The sequence below is a fragment of the Pantherophis guttatus genome, chromosome 1, assembly GCF_059756535.1.
Source record: "Pantherophis guttatus breed Tessera chromosome 1, ASM5975653v1, whole genome shotgun sequence".
Taxonomy (NCBI): domain Eukaryota; kingdom Metazoa; phylum Chordata; class Lepidosauria; order Squamata; family Colubridae; genus Pantherophis; species Pantherophis guttatus.
In genome coordinates, this window is record NC_142063.1 from 274,206,575 (window position 1) to 274,225,668 (window position 19,094).

General features: G+C 37.4%; 1 protein-coding gene across 6 annotated transcripts in view; it reads right to left on the reverse strand.

Moving 5' to 3' along the window:
- The window catches only part of WDR27 (WD repeat domain 27), a 74,210-nt gene that overhangs the window by 37,277 nt on the left and 17,839 nt on the right, over positions 1–19,094 (reverse strand). For all 6 annotated transcript variants that reach the window (XM_087882928.1, XM_034428413.3, XM_034428414.3 and 3 more), the window contains exons 14-21: positions 15,328–15,406; positions 12,377–12,451; positions 12,029–12,135; positions 11,745–11,834; positions 9,679–9,800; positions 7,892–8,025; positions 4,543–4,640; positions 3,321–3,442 (exon numbers count right to left, since the gene is read on the reverse strand). In XM_087882928.1, coding sequence (XP_087739054.1) covers positions 3,321–3,442; positions 4,543–4,640; positions 7,892–8,025; positions 9,679–9,800; positions 11,745–11,834; positions 12,029–12,135; positions 12,377–12,451; positions 15,328–15,406 — 827 coding nt within the window. The remainder of the gene's footprint in view (positions 1–3,320; positions 3,443–4,542; positions 4,641–7,891; positions 8,026–9,678; positions 9,801–11,744; positions 11,835–12,028; positions 12,136–12,376; positions 12,452–15,327; positions 15,407–19,094) is intronic.

Genomic DNA, 19,094 nt, shown 5'->3' on the forward strand with positions numbered 1-19,094 from the left:
ACTAGTTGACAGCAGGAAACTTGTCATGTCAATAAATAGTCTGGAACAGTGATTAAAATATATATGCATATATTAGAAAAGGAAACATACAATTACTGAATATAAAACTCTGCAGGATACTAATGTTTCCTTAAATAAAGCATTATTCATGGGATGGAAAACTTAAGAAGAACAATCAATCCAAATCTATAAAAATGAATGTCTCCTAATAAAATTTTACAAGTGAAATCAGTGGTTCTGCTACACATCTTGCCAATTCATACTTTATGTACAATGTCATACTGTCTAAACATGCATTGTAACTAACATGGAATAAATTAGTACATAGGAAGGAGGTAGGAAAGTATTGTTTAGACTTACTTCCCTTCACATGATATTCACAAGTATCTAAGATTACGATGTAGTTTATAGTTTAAAAATAAAAAACAAGTCTAAATTATAAAGCAATCAGAAAAAAAAATATTTACTTTTTTTTCTTAATATTCTTAATAATTGAACTAAGCTTGAATTCTAGGAATTAGATATATAATTGAAACCAAGAGCACCTGCCTCCTAACAATAGTGTTGAAGACTGGTGTGCAAATCAGTGAGCAAATTAATTGTAAGAAACATACTAAAGGAATACATTTACCAATGGAGCATAAAATAATTTATCTAATATTTCAGAAAACTAAAGACAGAGGATGGAACTCACTGGTGGATCTGCAGTTTTCTAGTTACATCTGTGCAACAGAGCTTCTTTCTAAAATCCCTAGTATGCTAATACAACAGCAGGCAATAGCTTTTGCAACTCACTGGAATTTCAAACATGCTTTATGGGTGTTTTTTTAATGAAAAGTAATGGTGCACAAACTTATGGTACCTCAGCATGAAGCAACAGACTCTCTGGATCCAAAATAGAGCATCTATTGAAACTTTCCTGATTTAATTCATAATATTCCAAAACAAATTAAAAAAAACACGCCATGTGTCAAACATACCACAACATTGTGTACATCTTTTGCTTTGGAGTATTCACGAAGATGAAACATTTGACAAAACAGATGTCAAATAACTGAGTTGAGCAACACTGAACAGCATTTGGTAGGATTGCAATATTCAGACTGAACTTTAGGCAATAATATTGAATGCATATCTACATTCCATGTAACCAAACAGCCCCAAACAACCATACTGAAAAAACTCCAGAGACCTTATGATTTCCATAAGCACAAAACAAACATGCATTTACAAAAGAAACGGAAAATAAGGAGGGAGAATAGGACAATATAGTAATTTCAGTGAACAATCAATATATCCAGCATGATGGAAGTGGCTTGTCATGTAACAACAGATCTCATCCCTTTCCACTCTTCCCCACCCTCCCCACATGTGATTAGATTTTAATATTTGGTTTTCATTTATTTATGTTTTAATGTACATGTATAAATACATTTGTATTTATTTATTTAGAAAATTTCTATTGCCGCCTACTCACACATGGTGACTCAAGGTGGCTTACAAGGATATAAAAACACCATATAAAAGAAATAAAAAGAAAAATAATAAAATAATAAAACAATAAACCCCCCCCCCTGTGACAACACAAATTCATACTAGCCATTTAATGGGCTCCAACCTGCTGTGGGTTCCCTGGTGTTCTGTCCCCCCACCTCACATAGGCAGACACACGAGCAAAAGACGTCTACAGTAATTTATTTTTACAAGCCGACCTGATTCCCTTTGGCAGATAAAAATTCTGGCAGCTACTTTCCAAATGCTGCCAAGTTTCTTATCACCTCTAGAAACAGGAGTCAGCGTATCTGTAGTCCGTTGCTGGGGCAACCAAGAGTTCAAAAAGTAGTCAGAAGTCATTCACAAAGTCCAAGCCTTAATTCCGAAAAAATCCCATCCGAAGCTCACGATATGCAGTTTTTGTCCGTCACAGAGCCTGCAGAGCAACCCCACCCTCTTTTATCCCCTGTGGGGCATGGCTCAGTGACTCAGCAATCTCTGGCCCTTCCCCACCTCTTCCTTTGCTGCGCATGCCTCCCCCTCCGACACTGCTTGGGATCAATCCAAGATTGATCTTCATCACTCCCTATTAGTGGGTGCCCCGACATGCTTTCCTCCTGGCCTTCAGCTGGAACCTGAGGCGTTGCCAGAAAGGAGGGTCCTGGAGAGGGAGGCCTTGTCAGTTCCTCCTCCTCACTTTCAGAGTCACCTTCCTCCGTGAGGACAGGCTCGGGAGCCGGAGTCACAACACCCGGACCCGCTGGCAGAACCACGTCTGCAGGGCTTTCCGAAAGAGTGTTAGAGTGGGGGCCAGTTTAATCTCTGGGGGGATAATGTTCCAGAGAGGGAGCCACCATGTTGAAGGCCCTTCTTCTGAGTCTCACCAGATGTATCTCCTTAGGGAACAGGATCTACAACATTCCTTTCCTCCCTGCTCTAGTGGCTTGGATAGATGTGACTGGCAAGAGATGGTCTCTCAGATAACCTGGTCCCAAGCCATGAAGGGCTTTAAAGGTGAAAACCAACACATTGAATTGCACCTGGAAGCAAATCGGCAACCAATGCAGTTCTCGCAGGAGAGGTTCACACACCGAGGTCTGCACAAAACCATGCAGGCCGCTGCATTTTACACCAACTGGAGCTTCCAGATGCTTTTCAGGGGAAGCCCCATGTAGAGCCTGTTGCAATAGTCAAGCCGGGAAGTGACTAGGGCATGAGTGACAGTGAGTAGGGATTGTTGGTTCCTTATTACTGTAAGCTGCTCAGAGTTACCCTGTGGTAAGATGGGTGGCTAATAAATTTTATAAATAAATAAATAAATAAATACATACATACATACATATATACATTACCCATGGAATACTAACTGATTTTCAAGGAAAGTTAAAATGAGAACTTGAGGGAAGTTAAAAGTAGTATCTTGGGATGGGAAGAACACAATTGAGCTATATGAACCTCTACATAGGAACTCTTCCTATTGCAAGGTTTTGTTGAAGATGCCATATATTCAAATTGAAAATAGAAGCCGGCTTCAGTTCTCCAACCCACAGCACAAGTTACCCTCAAAGAAGTTGCAGAACCTTGAATAGCTATAATTGCTTCACAAGCAGATCCAGAAGAGCAAAACTAACATGAATTATTTGCCCAGATCTTCCATTCAATGTAGCAGACATTTTCCCAACCAAGATAAAAGCATTCAAAATATAAATCAAGTTAACCTTTGCAAAGTTTGAAATTATTTAATCATTAGTTTGTTCATATGTGTACTTACTCTATTCATTTGTGCTTTGGAAAATATTGGAAATATAAACAGGGATTGTGCCTACCTTATTTTGGCAAATTTGGTGAACTGATCTAGAATGAGCATCTCTTATCACTGCTGCACTACAGCCCACGTTGAGGTCAAATATTTCTAGTGCTCGGTTACTCCCAGCTGCCAATACAATATCTGTAATTTCTGTTAAGTTAAAGTTCTATTAGATAAATTATATGTTACAAGTATGGCAGTCAGCATTTCTAGGCTTTCATTTGTCAGGAAAAATATGTTCTGCATTTAAATAACTTAGAATAGGGATAGCAACCTTTTTTTAAAAAAAATTGATTTATATGCCGCCCTTCTCCGGAGACTCAGGGCAGCTTACAATGTGTTAAGCAATAGCCTTCATACTTTTAACAGAACAGGAGGCAGAGATGGTGACATAGAGTTCCACAGTCAGCACCATACAAGTAGAAGATTCCACGTGATCTAAGGTTTCAATCACTAAGGCATGACAATGGTTACCAGAATATGAAAGCTCATAATACTTTTTATCTTTTTTATTTATTTTTGCTTATTACAGCGAGTCCTCAACTTATAGCAGTTCATTTACAGTGGTGCTGAAAAAAACTTATGATCATTTTTCACACTTATGACCGATGCAGCATCTCCAAGATCATGTGATCAGACACTTGGCAACTGACTCCTATTTATGATGGTTGCAGTGTCCCATGGTCAAATGATCCCCTTTTGTGACCTTCTGACAAGCAAAGTCAATGGGGAAGCCATGTTCACTTAATAACCGTGTCACTAGCTTCAAAACTATCAAGAGCCTTGGTAGTACAGTGGTTTAAGGCACCCTGTTATTAAGCTGGTTATTAAGACCAGCTGCCTGCAATTACTGCAGGGTTCGAATCTCGCCAAGGCTCAAGGTTGACTCAGCCTTCCATCCTTTCTAAGGTAGGTAAATTGAGGACCCAGTTGTGGGGGCAATAAGCTGACTTTGTATAAATATACAAAAGGATGAAGGCTATTGCTGAGCACATTGTAAGCCGCCCTGAGTCTTCGGAGAAGGGCGGCATATAAATCAAATTAAAAAAAAAACAAAAAAAAACTGCAGTGATTCACTTAGCAATTGTGGTCGTAAAATCCACTTAACTGTCTCACTTAGCAATGGACATTTTGGGCTCAATTGTGATAGTAAAACGAGGACTACTCATATTACAATAAAGAATTATAATTAAAGAACTAATGCCTTTTGCAAAACAACGATAATAATGATAATAGGATACAGGAATAGAAATCATTCACTGCTGAAAGGCTGGTAATTTCCACTGTAGACGCCATTGGAAATTTCTGTATTGATTTGCAAATACTCTTTGTTCTATATCTGCAGAAATAAATCATATAAACATGTATCTTGTAGAGTCATAAAGCAAAAGAGAAAACAAAATCCTTATTTACTCCAACCCATATTTCAAAGCCTTTTTTTAGCATCATTTTTTTATTCTTACCTTTTCTACTTTGGGGAGATATAGGATCCGAATATTTTGCCAAAAAAAAAAAAGGATTTTCTTAAAATATACTTTTTGTTATCATTAAAAAAGAACTGCAGATCTTTGTTTTCCATATTTTCATTAATGCACATCAGGTACTGCACTAAGTTACATATACATTTTTCCTTTAACCTATGAAAATAATACATCTGTTCTATCTAACAAAGATCTGCAAAACTTAAGAATTATGCATATATCTCAGTAGCAAAAGTTAAAGTTCCTTCCCTGCACAGTGGAAAATATTGTTTTCCTAGACTTATACTGGGACAATTGACAAAGAATTTCAGCTGATCCTGTACAATATATGCAAGCTCAGCTTGATAGTTAAAATGTCAAATTCTTCTGTTCCACTTTGCGGCCTTGTATTATATGCTGGGTCCTGTCCAACATAATGTGAGTGGCTCTCAGTTTATGCAATGGGATTGTCATCCCATCTACAGTATGATTTTTCCTAGAGTTTGCTTTTAAGGCAGCATTTTTTTATTTTTATTTAATAGCAATAGAGTTGCCAAAATAAATGGGTGGGTTTTTCCTCCAATGAATTACCTGCACAAGACTTCTGAACCTGGCAGAGAGGGGAAAGTGGGAGGAGGGGATTTTAACTCTTTTTAAATCAGTGATCCAATCCTGAATCAGGAGTCTGTGTTATGAAATCTGCAATACAGTAAAATTGCTATTTATTTTGATTTTATTCTGTAATGTAAATTGTAGGTCTAAACTGCTTGGTCTGGATCAGGAATGCAGCAAGGTATAACAAGTTCAAGTTCCTCTGTTTTCATGCTATGGAACCTGTCCACTCATATGGTAATCACATTTTATTAAGTTTTAAAGTATTGTAAAATACAAAATACGAAAGTACAGTAGTGGCCAAAATTGGGAAAAGTGTATTTTCTAAAACTAGCTAATAACACCATTTTTTTTGGAGTAGTAGCATAAAATTATATATCAATGGAAAGATAATTTAATCGAGAATGTAATGCAATAACTTTAATAGCAGTTACAGTATAAAGAAGAAAAGCGAAACACATAGAAAAAATGAGATATACAAAAATTATCATGTCAGTTAATACTTAACCTTTAGCATGAATTACGGCCTTACAACGTCATGGAGTAAACCAAGTCTTTTAGTTCTGCAGCTATTATAATGTGAAACCAGGATTGAATGATTGCTTCTATTAACTGGGTTTTATTGCTGGGTCACTTCTGACTAACAAGTTTCTTTAGTCGGTTCCATAGATTTACAATTGGGTGAAGGTCTGGGCTATTCCCAGGCCATTCCAGCAGTGGAATATGATTATCTTGAAACAAAAAAAAAAGTGGTTGTTATTAGCCATCAAATCTCAAAAATACACTTTTCCCAAAAGGTTTCTACAATTTTGGCCAATACTGTAAATAAGAGGACAATGAGGGGGAAGGGGGAAGAAAAGTGAGGAAAGATAGAAAAAGAAAAAGAAGCATTGACTTCCAACTCTTTCTGTTACAGTAGAATAAGGCATTGACAACAGATCACAGTTTTTTGCTTTTCCATAATAGTGTGAACAAGTCATTTCTATAAAGATCTAATCTGTAAAACCCAAACTGAAAGTTTCATTCTTTTCCACATCAAGCACGAAGTTCAAAAGCGGTTTCCATGTGGAAACAAAAGTACTTATGTTCTTTTCTTTAACCAAGGTAGTCATGAATCTTCAATACAGTAAAACTGCTATTTATTTTGATTTTATTCTGTAATAGAAATTATCGGCCTAAACTTCTTGGTCTGGATCAGGAATGCAGCAAAACAAGTTCAAGTTCCTCTGATTTCATGCTAGCTAACCTGTCTACTCATATTCTAATTTATAGGGAAAAAAAGTCAATAGTAAAACTATGAAATTCAGTCCGATGCTATTTAGCCCATACCTAACTATGATGGTGTGAATGAGCAATCATAATTGAAACCATCCCACAAAGTACAAGTTTAATATAAGAGATTTAATACATTAGTCATGTTTCTGTCTATGTTCCACATTTTTTTCCATTCCTTTTTTTTCCCAAATCTGACTCACCAGATAAAATAAATGACAGAAATAGCACAGTGATACATACGTGGAAGAAATGAGGGAAATTGATGTTACATAAATGATTAATAATGTAATGTAATAACTTCTTTCTTAGTTTTCCCTGTATTACAATTCCATCATGGGAAATGGCTTAGTTTATAAAATCAATCATTCCCATTTTCTTTCATTACTGATTCTTCTCTTTTTCAATTAAAATAATAAAGAAATATCTTTACTTGACTTTTTAAATTTATCAATCGATTAATACTGTTTAGTAATGCTCACATCATAAGTACGCGTACTGCACTGATTTCTAAAACTATTTTGAAATAGCATATTTTTATCCAAAAGACAGTGCCAGCTTTAATTTTTCTTCTTTTCTGATATTTACTGTATGTACCAATATCATACCAAGTTAGCCTTAAAAGTTTTTTTATGTTTAAGAATGACTATTTACTTTAAAAAAATAGTAGCTATAACTGATTACTATATCAAACTGCAGCAATGTTATGCATCCTTCTGCAGTGTGGTAAACATTAACTTTAACTGTTAAAATATTTAATTAAACATTAACTCATAATTCTAGAAATAATATAATTGAAAGGAAAAAGAAAAAAGCAATAATAATTTTAATTTAAAAGATTTAATTTAAAATTAAATCTGATATAATACAAAAAAAAAAAACCCCACCTAATTCTGATCAGACTCAATCTTCCCTCTTGGGACATTTTTTCATTTTAATAATTATTTTTATTAGTGGCAAAATTTTCATTTGTTATACAAGGTAATATCTATATATTTTGCAGCATACATAATGAATACCTAATATCAGTACAACCTTAATAGCTATAACAAATCTATACAACCAATGTTTCTGTTTCTGAAAGCCAGTGCATAAGAGATCTCACATTTTACGATTTTTTGCACTAATAGTAGTGTTTCTATATTGTTTAAAGAACTATTGAAGGGCTTGCACACATGAACAAAACAGCACAGTATTGCATTTACTGTTAATGCTACTTTAAATACAATCCTACACATTTACATACCGTTTTATCTCATCTTTACTGGTGTCAAGATAGTATCTTAATAAATAAAATTCTGCTCCACAGGACAGTAATATGAACGTATCTATATAATAGAACTGGGCTGATCGGACAGATTTGTGAAATATTTCCTTTCCCTGAAATTAAAAGTACAAAATACATATCATGCATCCTGTAATTCTCATTGAGAAAACATAGGTAGTTTATTTATAGACTATTGCCATCTAGTTTATTTTTCAAACTGATATATTTTTAATTATCAATCTTAATTTATCTTACATTTTTCTTCAATGCAGTTTAAAGCAGTATTTATCAATATTATGAAATTCCAATTCCAATAGACTCCAATACACCAACAATTATTTTTTATTGGCTTTGTTTTCTGGTTTATTTATAATTTACTGCATTTATATCCCACCACAATCAATTCAACTCATGATGAGGGATGGAAGAATTTGGTCACATATTTTTACTCCCACCAAGAAATATTTTTCCCCTTTTTGTTTGTTTGCTTGTTGCTTGCTTTTGCCTTGCAGATACCATAGTAATTTAAGGAGACAGAGAAACAGAAATTATTAAATAATTTGCACTGAAAATGTTAAGTAAACAAATCAAACACAGGAAAGAATGCCATGTTAATTTTTGAGTATAAGACTTAGGAAATGTGCATTGTTTCCATGTCCACATTAGATGGTTGTTATTCTCATTTTCTTTTAATAGTAGAAATACAGAATGACCACATGAACAAAAATATTCTCAGCATTGACCGGCAAGTTCCTCCTTCCAAAATTTAACTGTGACTTCCTCCAACTCAAAATCTGAACTTATAAGAACATGAATATATATTTCTGTTGAAAAAGCCTCATAATGCCAAGATTTGTTTGAGGGGAAGGCATTTATTTATCGGATTTAGGCATTTTCTGATTTTATAAGACCTTAGACCTATAATCCAAAAGAACCCCAAAATTCCAAATACAATGATCTGATAACATGAAACGTGAAACATCTGAGCATGAAACAAAGCCATGTTCCGCCAAGTTCCAGTTAGGTGGACAAGTTTGCAGACTTCCATGGAGGGGAAACTGTTTGGCAGGCTGTGGGAATGGAGTTGAAATCCTGAAGATTGCACCTTGGTTTTCTCCTGTGACCCCATGACCCTGAGGACACAGACAAACCCCCAAGTGGCCTCAACGACTCTCTAAAAGAATGCAAATGACCAGCTGTCAATATAAATCTTTCCATTACCCACTATCCAGTTAGAGCTGAAGAAGCTTCTTGGATGAGAAGTGAAACGTCTTCAAAGAAAAACAAAAAGTCCAGTTGCCTCTTGAAAAAGTAGCTTTGGGACACTGATAAATATCTACACTTCTCAATAGCAATAGATAAGCATCCAGTCTTCTGCTGAGCCTCTCTTTGAAGAAACATGTCCATTGTTACAATGCCTTGGAAAAGAAAATCTGTTTTGAACCTTAGAAAGATTATCAGGAATCACATTGCAAGGTGGTCCCAGTGAGGTATGCAAGATTCATACCCACTCTAAAAATCAGTAAACATTAGAGTGACCCTAAGTTGCCCAAGAATTGCAAGAAAGACAAATTGGTATCATGACCATAACTAAAATCTGAAATGTCACTGATTTTTTCCCCAAAAAAACAAAACAAAAAACCAAACCCTTCATTATTAAGATATTAATGTGTAATATATTCCAAATCTATGCAATTAGTATGATTTTGGTAGTCAAAGGGAATCCAAAGTATCCCAAATCTATTTCACTTAAAAAGCTTAATTACCAGACATAAAGCAGGTTCTGCGCTGCTAACTGACCAGATCTTTAATGTTCTGTCTTCAGAAGATGAAACAAGCCAGTTGTTGTCATGGCTCCAACCTACTGAAGTAATAGCACCATCGTGTCCTAATAAAAATAAATACATTTAAAAATGATCATAAATTCTTAAGAAATCACAGAGTAAAATCTCATATTAATCAGCTATAGTTCTGTTGGAAAAACAGGATGTTGCACTATTCTTTTCCTCGCCTCTCTCTAAAACTGCAGAATGTTCTGAGGCACCAAAAGAGTATCTAGCAGTTACATTCCTGGATACAATCCAAAGTATTTTTATACAGAAATATTGATGTTCCCTTGTGCATACTCATAAATTCATATAGAGACTTCCTAACAAGGGAAGTCTTGTGGGGAAATGAGGACAAATGAGGGCAACTAGGATGATCAAATAATATCAATATCCAATTTGGTGCTTTTTTCTTTTCTTTTCATAGACCATATTTCAAACAGTAGGACTTGAAAAGCAAACTTTTATAAAGAAAAATAAACATATAGAGAGCTGGGGATTTAACTCAGGGCAGATAATTTTCAGTGTCCAGGATAGGAGACATGCATTTTGTAATGCATTGGGGGAGGGATGGGCAGCCAGGACATGCAGTGGATCAAGTAAAAATGATGTTATTTTGCAAAAATGAGAATGGGAGCGGGTTTAGGTAGTTATTTGGTTTTTTTTCCTTTTCTAGGTATGAAGCCTAGAATTTACAGATGTCTCTTTTGTTCACCAACACAAGTCAGTGGAAAACTGTACAGGTAATACTCACTTAACAACCATTCAATTAGCGACCATTCAAGTTACAATGGCCCTGAGAAAAGTTACTTGTAACTGGTTCTCTCACTTATGACTATCGCAGTGTTACCCACAGTCACATTGCTATGATCCAATTCTTGGTAACTTATAACAGTTGCAGCATCCTGAAGTCATATGATTGTCATGTGACCTTGGCAGCCAGTGTCTGACAAGCAAAGTCAATGATAAAGCCAGCAGAAGGTCACAAATCATAGTCACATGGAGTCTTGTATAATAATTGTGAATGATTTGCTTAATAACCATGGCAAAAAGACTATAAAATTGTGTACAGTCCACATGATTCCTCACTTAGTGACTGCACTGCTTAAAAATGTATTTTCCGGTCCTTATCCTTATCCTATAAGTTGAGGACTAGCCTGTATTTCCATTTACAGGTTCTTTTCTGATAAACTTAAGTGGCACAATTTCAGTGAACATGAAGAGCTGCAAAAAAGGGTGTTATGGTCCTTATGCAGCCCATATGTTGCCCATTCCTGCTCCAGGTGAATTGGACAGATCATAAGAAAAAATATAAATAAAATCCTAGTGGCACATCCAACGTTTGTAACTTCACATAACTTTAGTTGAAATTACTAATGTTAATATAGTTAAAGATCCTAGGCCGTCCCCTAGTGCCTAGCAATGATATTTTACTAATTCCATTTTTAATAAGAAAAATTCTCCATTTTAACCATAAGAAACCTCTGCCAGCTAAGAATAAATGGTACAAGCCTCACTTTTTAAAAACTCTAATAATTTTTGGAATAAAGGGAAAACTTACTTTCCCTAGGAAAAAAAAAACATTTCCTATGCTGCCAGCCATGGATACAATTCTGCTGTCAGAACTGAATAGTGAAATATGTGTCCTTAAAATGAGGGAGCCAAGACTGGATAATGTTATCCCTATGCCTTTAATTAATACAAAATAAAGTGGAATTATCAATCTTTGTGACCTGTATAATATGTTTCCATTACCAGTTCTTATACATATTAAGTTAAGATTAGCTAGGTATTCTCACTTGTCCAGCTCCTAACCAGATCTGTTCCAGTTGTTAAATGAGTTTTCTATTTTTATTATTGTTTTCATAAATGCAGGAAGATTTGTTGAATATCTTCTGGCCATTTCTGTCCTATTATTTGGAACTTTGATTTTGTTTTTATTATATTGGAACAGAGGACAAATAAATAAGGATAGCTAAAAATAGAAAAATCTAACATGAATGTACCTGAATAAACAGTTGGTTCTCCTATAAGGTTTGATTTGAATGCCAGCAATGTTTTGTCAGCTAAACCACAAGCCAATAATTCTCCATTTCCTAGAACAACGAGAACAGCAAATTAAACTAGCATAAATAAAAAATGCCAAAAAATATAGAGACACAGATTCTCAGGCCAGAATTGGCCATGTGTAAACATAGAACTGGTTAACTTTAAGGTTTCCAAGTGCTAAATCAAGTAACTATTAATATTAATAAACCATAGATAGTTGTCATTCCCCCCCCCCCCATACCTGAATACTGAATACAGCATATGGCGGTTGGTTTATCAGTTACAGTAATTTGCCTCACACTTTCGGTTGGAGGAGATTTTCCAAGTGGATAGTCTTCCTTATTTCTTCTTCAATAATAAAGCAAAATTAAAAAAGGGTAAAGAGCAATTAGTGAAGCAAGAAAAAGCAGCTTTAGCAAGGCTCATTTCTTTCTATACTACCAATTTTAAATTGTGGCAGATATACCACAAATGATAAATTGTTGAAATAAATTTTATATTTTGTTTGGTTGTGTTACGCTATTATTACAGGATAATGCTTTTGGTATTAAACATGTTTTTGTATTCTTTTAACAATTGTACTACTTACCGTCTCCAACTCCTCTTGCATTCTGATGTCAACCTGCTGTGCTTTACTTTTGAATTTGGGGAGAACATGAGCATGCTACAACAAGGAAAAACAGGCTCTAATATAGATGATAATATTTAGCAGATATTACCCAGATAATCCCAGCATCAGAAAAAAATAATAATTCTCAAGCCCATATAAAAGAAGGAAGAATTAATACTTGCTCCATCCTCTAATCAATGATCAACTCTTTCTTCTAAGGCAATTTTATTTTTATAAAAAATCACTCATTAACTGCATGGGTGAATTCAATACAATGTGAAGCTTGGACATAATTACATGCATAAAACTAGGAGATTTTTTTTTAAATTGGTTAACTACTATTATCTATATCAACAATTACAGTCCTGTTACTGTATATGTTGTACAATAACAAAAATTTGAAAGAAAGTATAAATATTTTAACAGTACTGCCAATACATACATAAAATTCATGGGCTGCCCCACTCTAAATAACTCCCTCTCTCACACTCATATCTAGGCTGCCCTCATTCCAAATGATTCTGAGCAGAATCAAAAATAACAGCATAATACAAAGGAAAGCAGCTGCAGAATAGCCACTGTCAGGGAACAAAAACATTTGTCCACATAGCTAGCAATTCCTGGACTCTGTTCTTCTATCTCAACCCAAGGCACGAAAAAAATCCCAAATTTTTAGGGAACACTTAAGAATGGCCAAGGTTTAGGAAGGAGATGTTATTCCAAAGGGCAGTTGCAATGACAAAGAAAGCCATTTTCAGGTTCCACTAAATGAAGTTATTTACAGTAGTGGCCAAAATTGTAGAAACCTTTTGGGAAAAGTTTATTTTCTAAAACTAGCTAATAAACCACTTTTCTTTTTGAGTAGTACCATAAAATTATATATCAATGGAAAGATAATTTAATCAAGAATGTAATGCAATAACTTTTATGAAGGATTTGCTATTAGAATAGTAGTTATAGTATAAAGAAGAAAAGTGAAACACAGAAAAATGAGATATACAAAAATTATCGCATCAATTATTAGTTGGTTAACCTTTAGCATGAATTACGGCCTTACAATGTCTTGCCATGGAGTGAACCAAGTCTTTTAGTTCTGCAGCTGTTTAATGTGAAACCAAGATTGAATGGTTGCTTCTATTAACTGGGTTTTATTGCTGGTCGCTTCTGACTAACAAGTTTCTTTAGTTAGCTCCATAGATTTTCAATTGGGTGAAGGTCTGGGCTATTCCCAGGCCATTCCAGCAGTGGAATATGATTATCTTGAAACTCCGGGGAAAAAAAGTGGTGTTATTAACCATCAAATCTCAAAAATACACTTTTCCGAAAAGCTTTCCACAATTTTGTCCACTACTGTAATTGATGGGACCTGAAGCAAGCCAGCCCTGTCAGACCATGAAGGAAAGGCAAACTTGGTAAGAGACGGACAGTCTCTGACATAACTACACCTTATGCCCTGTAGGGATGAATTTTTGATATGTTTTGACTGACACAACTACTGCTGTTTAACAAAGGAGGGAGGATTAGCAGTAACAGAATCACAATCGGAATCTTTAACACATTTATCCTTTAGGATTTAAGAATATGCTTCTAAGTATAAAAGCAATGCCCCTTGATATCTTAAATCTAATTAAGGCAGGGGTAAAATGCTCCCAGTTCAGACTGGATCACCCAATCCGGTAGTGATGGAGGCAGGTGGTTCGGAGAACCGGTAGCAAAAATCCCTGCCCCCCCCCCCATGCCCAGCTGAGCCGCACAATCATCAGAGGCTTTTTTTTTTTTACTTTTAAAAGCATTTTTTCTACAACCTCTTCGGCTGAAAAAATGCTTTTAAAAGTGAAAAAAAAAAAGAGTCTCTGATGATCGTGCAGCTCAGCTGGGATCGTCAAAGGCTTTTAAAAGCATTTTTTCTACAACCTCTTCAGAGGTTGTAGAAAAAATGCTTTCAAAATGCTCTGACGATCCCAGCTGAGTTGCCTGATCGGCAGAGGCTTTTTTTCTTTTAAATGCCTCTGACGATCAGGCAACTCAGCTTGGTCGTCAGAGGCATTTAAAAGAAAAAAAGCCTCTGCTGATCAGGCAACTCAGCTTGGATCGTCTGAGGCATTTAAAAGAAAAAAAGCCTCTGCCGATCAGGCAACTCAGCTGGGATCATCAGAGCCTTTCGAAAGCATTTTTTTACAATTTTTTTATACCAAAAAGGTTGTAGAAAAAAATGGTTTTAAAAGTAAAAAAAAAAAAATTGGCCATGCTCACCCAGTCACATTACCCCACCACCACCAAGCCACGCCCACAGAACCGGTAGTAACAAATTTTAGATTTCATCACTGAATTAAGGTATCAAGTGGCTGAGAAAACATTTCATTTTTGGTTCTATTCCACCACTAAAAAAACCCAAGATAAAATATGCAAAATGGAAAAATCAGTTAATAGTCTGTTATTTGCAGAACAGAATTTAAAATTTTGATTGCTTTAACTCAGAGTCCAAACTTTAATTTTATAAAAATAATTAAACATTGCTTCAGATTAGGTAGTTGGATTCAGCTTCTAAGATTAAAAGTGGGCAAAATGAATAAATTTATAATTTTACTAATGAGTGGTTATACAAATTAATTTATCATTTTAGGCAATCATAGTATTACAAACTTTTGGCTCATCTGCATGGTTATGTTAAATTAAACTAGTATTTTAAACTCTTTATTCCTTATCTTTAAGCCCATTTTACATTAAATATACTGTACCAAATCTTTGTGTAAAAGCGTGTAAAAGAGACAATTGTTTTTATTTATTTATTAAACTTCTATGCCTCCCATCTTGCTGAGGTGACTCTGAGTTGCTTACATTCATTCAATAAAAATACCACATAAAACATTAAAACAATAAATTGTTATTAAAAGCGACAAACTAAATTTACCAGCGTAATTTGCACTCACTGTGGTGCTGATGTATAACCTGATGATTTAATTTTGTTATGAAAAACCAATGGCTTGTCTTTTACATGGGTTTTTGTACCTAAATTAAGAAAATCTATAGTTAATATAAACTTCATAGCTAAGAATCAAGAAATACATATACAGAGAGAAACTAAAGACCTACCTGGTGGCAATAAAAGCGGCAAAGTGTAACTATTTTTCCGCTCTTATTGCGTCATCAGATAATCGCCCGGCCGCCCTGTTTAGGGTGACCCGCTCCCTGCTCCACCAGGAAGCGTGGAAGGACCCCTTGGAGGGTAGAGCCGAGGACTTTGTACAATATTTGTATGACAAAATCGCTCAGATTCGGGAAAATTTGGACTCTGACTGGGTAGATTCGGGAGGGAGGATGGAGGCAAGTCTTGAGAATATTATCTGGGAAGAGTTTGATTCTGTGACTCTGGAAAACGTGGACAAGATACTGGGCAGACTAAGCGCGGCCACATGTTTATTGGACCCGTGTCCCTCCTGGCTGGTGCTGGCCTCTCGGGAGGTTACACGAGGCTGGCTCCAGGGGATTATAAATGCTTCCTTGAGAGAGGGTGTCTTCCCTGCTGCCTTGAAGGAGGCGGTGGTGAGGCCTCTCCTCAAGAAGCCTTCTCTGGACCCAGCAGTGTTGGCTAATTACCGTCCAGTCTCCAACCTTCGCTTCATTGCGAAGGTTGTTGAGAGTGTGGTAGCACGACAGCTTCCTCAGTACTTGGATGAATCGGCTTATCTAGATCCGTTCCAGTCGGGCTTCAGGCCTGGATACAGCACGGAAACGGCATTGGTCGCATTGGTAGATGATCTCTGGAGGGCCCGGGACAGGGGTTGCTCCTCTATCCTGGTCCTATTAGACCTCTCAGCGGCTTTTGATACCATCGACCATGGTATCATGCTGCACCGTTTGGAAGAGTTAGGGGTGGGAGGCACCGTGTTGCGGTGGTTCTCCTCCTTTCTATCTGATCGGTCGCAGTCTGTGTTGACAGGGGGGCAGAGGTCGACCCTGAGGCCCCTTGTATGTGGGGTGCCACAGGGGTCGGTTCTCTCACCCCTTCTGTTCAACATTTATGTGAAGCCGCTGGGTGAGATCATCCGTGGTTTTGGGGTGAAGTATCATCAGTATGCTGATGATACTCAGCTATACATCTCCACCCCGGACCACCCCAATGATGCCCTTAAAGTGATGTCCCAGTGCCTGGAGGCTGTACGGATCTGGATGGGGAGGAACAGACTCAGGCTCAACCCATCCAAGACCGAGTGGCTGTGATTTCCGACGTCCCGATATAGTCAATTGGTGCCATCACTGACTATTGGGGATGAGTCATTGCCCCCCACGGAGAGGGTTCGCAACTTAGGCGTCCTCTTGGACTCACGGCTGTCTTTAGAAGAACACTTGACAGCTGTGGCCGGGAGGTCTTTTTATCAGGTTCGCCTGATTCGCCAGTTGCGTCCCTTTCTGGATCGGGACTCGTTAAAAACGGTCACTCATGCCCTCGTCACTTCACGCCTGGACTACTGTAATGCTCTCTACATGGGGCTCCCCTTGAAGAGCACCCGGAGGCTCCAGCTGGTCCAGAATGCGGCCGCACGGGTAGTTATGGGAGCAGCATGGCGCTCCCATGTGGCTCCCCTCCTGCGCGAGCTGCACTGGCTCCCTGTGGTCTTCCGGGTGCGCTTCAAGGTCTTAGTTACCACCTTTAGAGCACTCCATGGCTTAGGACCGGGATACTTACGAGACCGCCTTCTGCCACCAATAGCCTCTCACCGCCCAGTACGCTCCCATAGAGAGGGGCTTCTCAGGGTGCCATCAGCCAAACAATGTTGACTGGCGGCCCCCAGGGGGAGAGCCTTTTCTGTGGGGGCACCCACCATCTGGAACGAGCTCCCCCCAGAGATACAGAAGATTCCGGATCTGCGCACTTTCCGCCGTGCCCTCAAAACATTCCTGTTTCAGCAGGCCGGCCTGGCCTAACTTTCCCTTTATATTGCTTTTTGATTTTATTTTAAACTGGGATGTCTTGAATTATCTAGGACCAGAATGTTTAGTATATTTTAATTGGTTTTTTATTATTAACGTTTGTATTACATGTATTTTTATCGTTCGCTGTTCACCGCCCTGAGTCCCTTAGGAATAGGGCGGTATATAAATTTAATAAATAAATAAATAAATATACTTTGGATATCCTGAGCCACATATATCAGGTAATATAAACTAATACAAACAGCATCTAATCTGTTAATATTGTCCATTCCAGTGTTACATGGACACAAAAAGATATGTAACTTTCTTCCCACTACATCTGTTAGACTAAATAATTCTGCTTTTAAACCATCATTTTAAGCTAATCTTAAATTATTTCAAAAAAAGTATTTCCATGGAGTTTTAGAAACAAACAATATGTAACATCAAAAGACATCAGACACAATAGAACTGATTTTCTAGTGTAAGAGCAGTTCACCAATGGCTGATAATGAGCTGAGTTTCCTTTCAGTTCACCAGAGGTACTTTAACCTGGATCCTTACAGTGACATGGCCGGCCGGACTTGGTAGTTTAAAAACCTATTTCAGCTGTATGATTCTAAGGCATGGGGATTGGCACGTGGACTTCTTGTGTATTTTCCAATGATTATAATGGAGAAAATACATTCAAATCTATTTGAATTTATATATTTTCATTGAAAAGAATGGGAAATTTCATATGGGAAACCGGGGTCTCAATCTGAGTAACTGTGATTCCATATCTGCAAAGGATAACAAAATACAGAGTAATGGATGCTATGCTGGCTTCCTCTGAAATATATTTCTGCTTATTTCTCTGGGTTAGAAATTCGGCAGGAGAAAGTTTATGCCTTGAGAGTTTTCTGCTATATTTTAGAAGTTGATGCATGCAGAAGGAATTAGGTCTTTTGGTAAAATACTTCTTTGACACCCACAATTAAGTGTAGCCCCTAGAGCAGGAGTATCAAACTTGATTTCATTGAGGGCCGCATTAGGGTTCTGTTTGAGCTCAGGGGGCCGAGGTGGACATGACCAGGGTGGGCATGGCCAGCTCGATGTCACTCGTGTCAGGGGCGCCTCTAGTGCTCCAAGCCCTCTGCCAGTGAAAACGGGTTCCTGAGTTCTGTTTTTGGCTGCAACAGTCTCTTGCAACCCTCTGCCAGCGAAAAGAGTTTGTGAGGGCTGCCTGCAGCACTCCTGAGCTCCATTTTCAGCTGTGACAGTCTCCTGCAACCTTCTGCCAACAAAAATGGAGCTTGAAAGGGCTGCCCGTGGCCCACTCAAGCTCCATTTTTGCTGGCTGAGGGTTGCAGGAGGCCATCACAGCCAAAAACAGAGCTCAGGAGCCCGTTTTTGCTGGCAGAGCGCTTAGGCCACCACAGGCGCCCTTGACATGAGTGATGTCGAGCTGGCCATGCCCCCCCCCCTCGAGATCAAACACAACCCTCACACAGCCCTCAATGAAATTGAGTTTGACACCCCTGAGCTATAGCATTTGTACTAATAGTGTACTGAGTATGTCAGCATACTGCATGTACCCTTAAGGTGATGAGATATGGACAACAGTAAGTTGGTTTCCAGGGAAGCCTGTAATTAGTTTGGATAGAACATCATGAGCAAGCTTGGAGTAAATTGAGGCTTTGGTTGCACTTGTGGTATAATGCCAAAACTGGCTGATATTAGTAGGGGATGCTGCATAGGACCAACTATGGCTATTAACATAAGTAACTTTTCTTACAAGAAA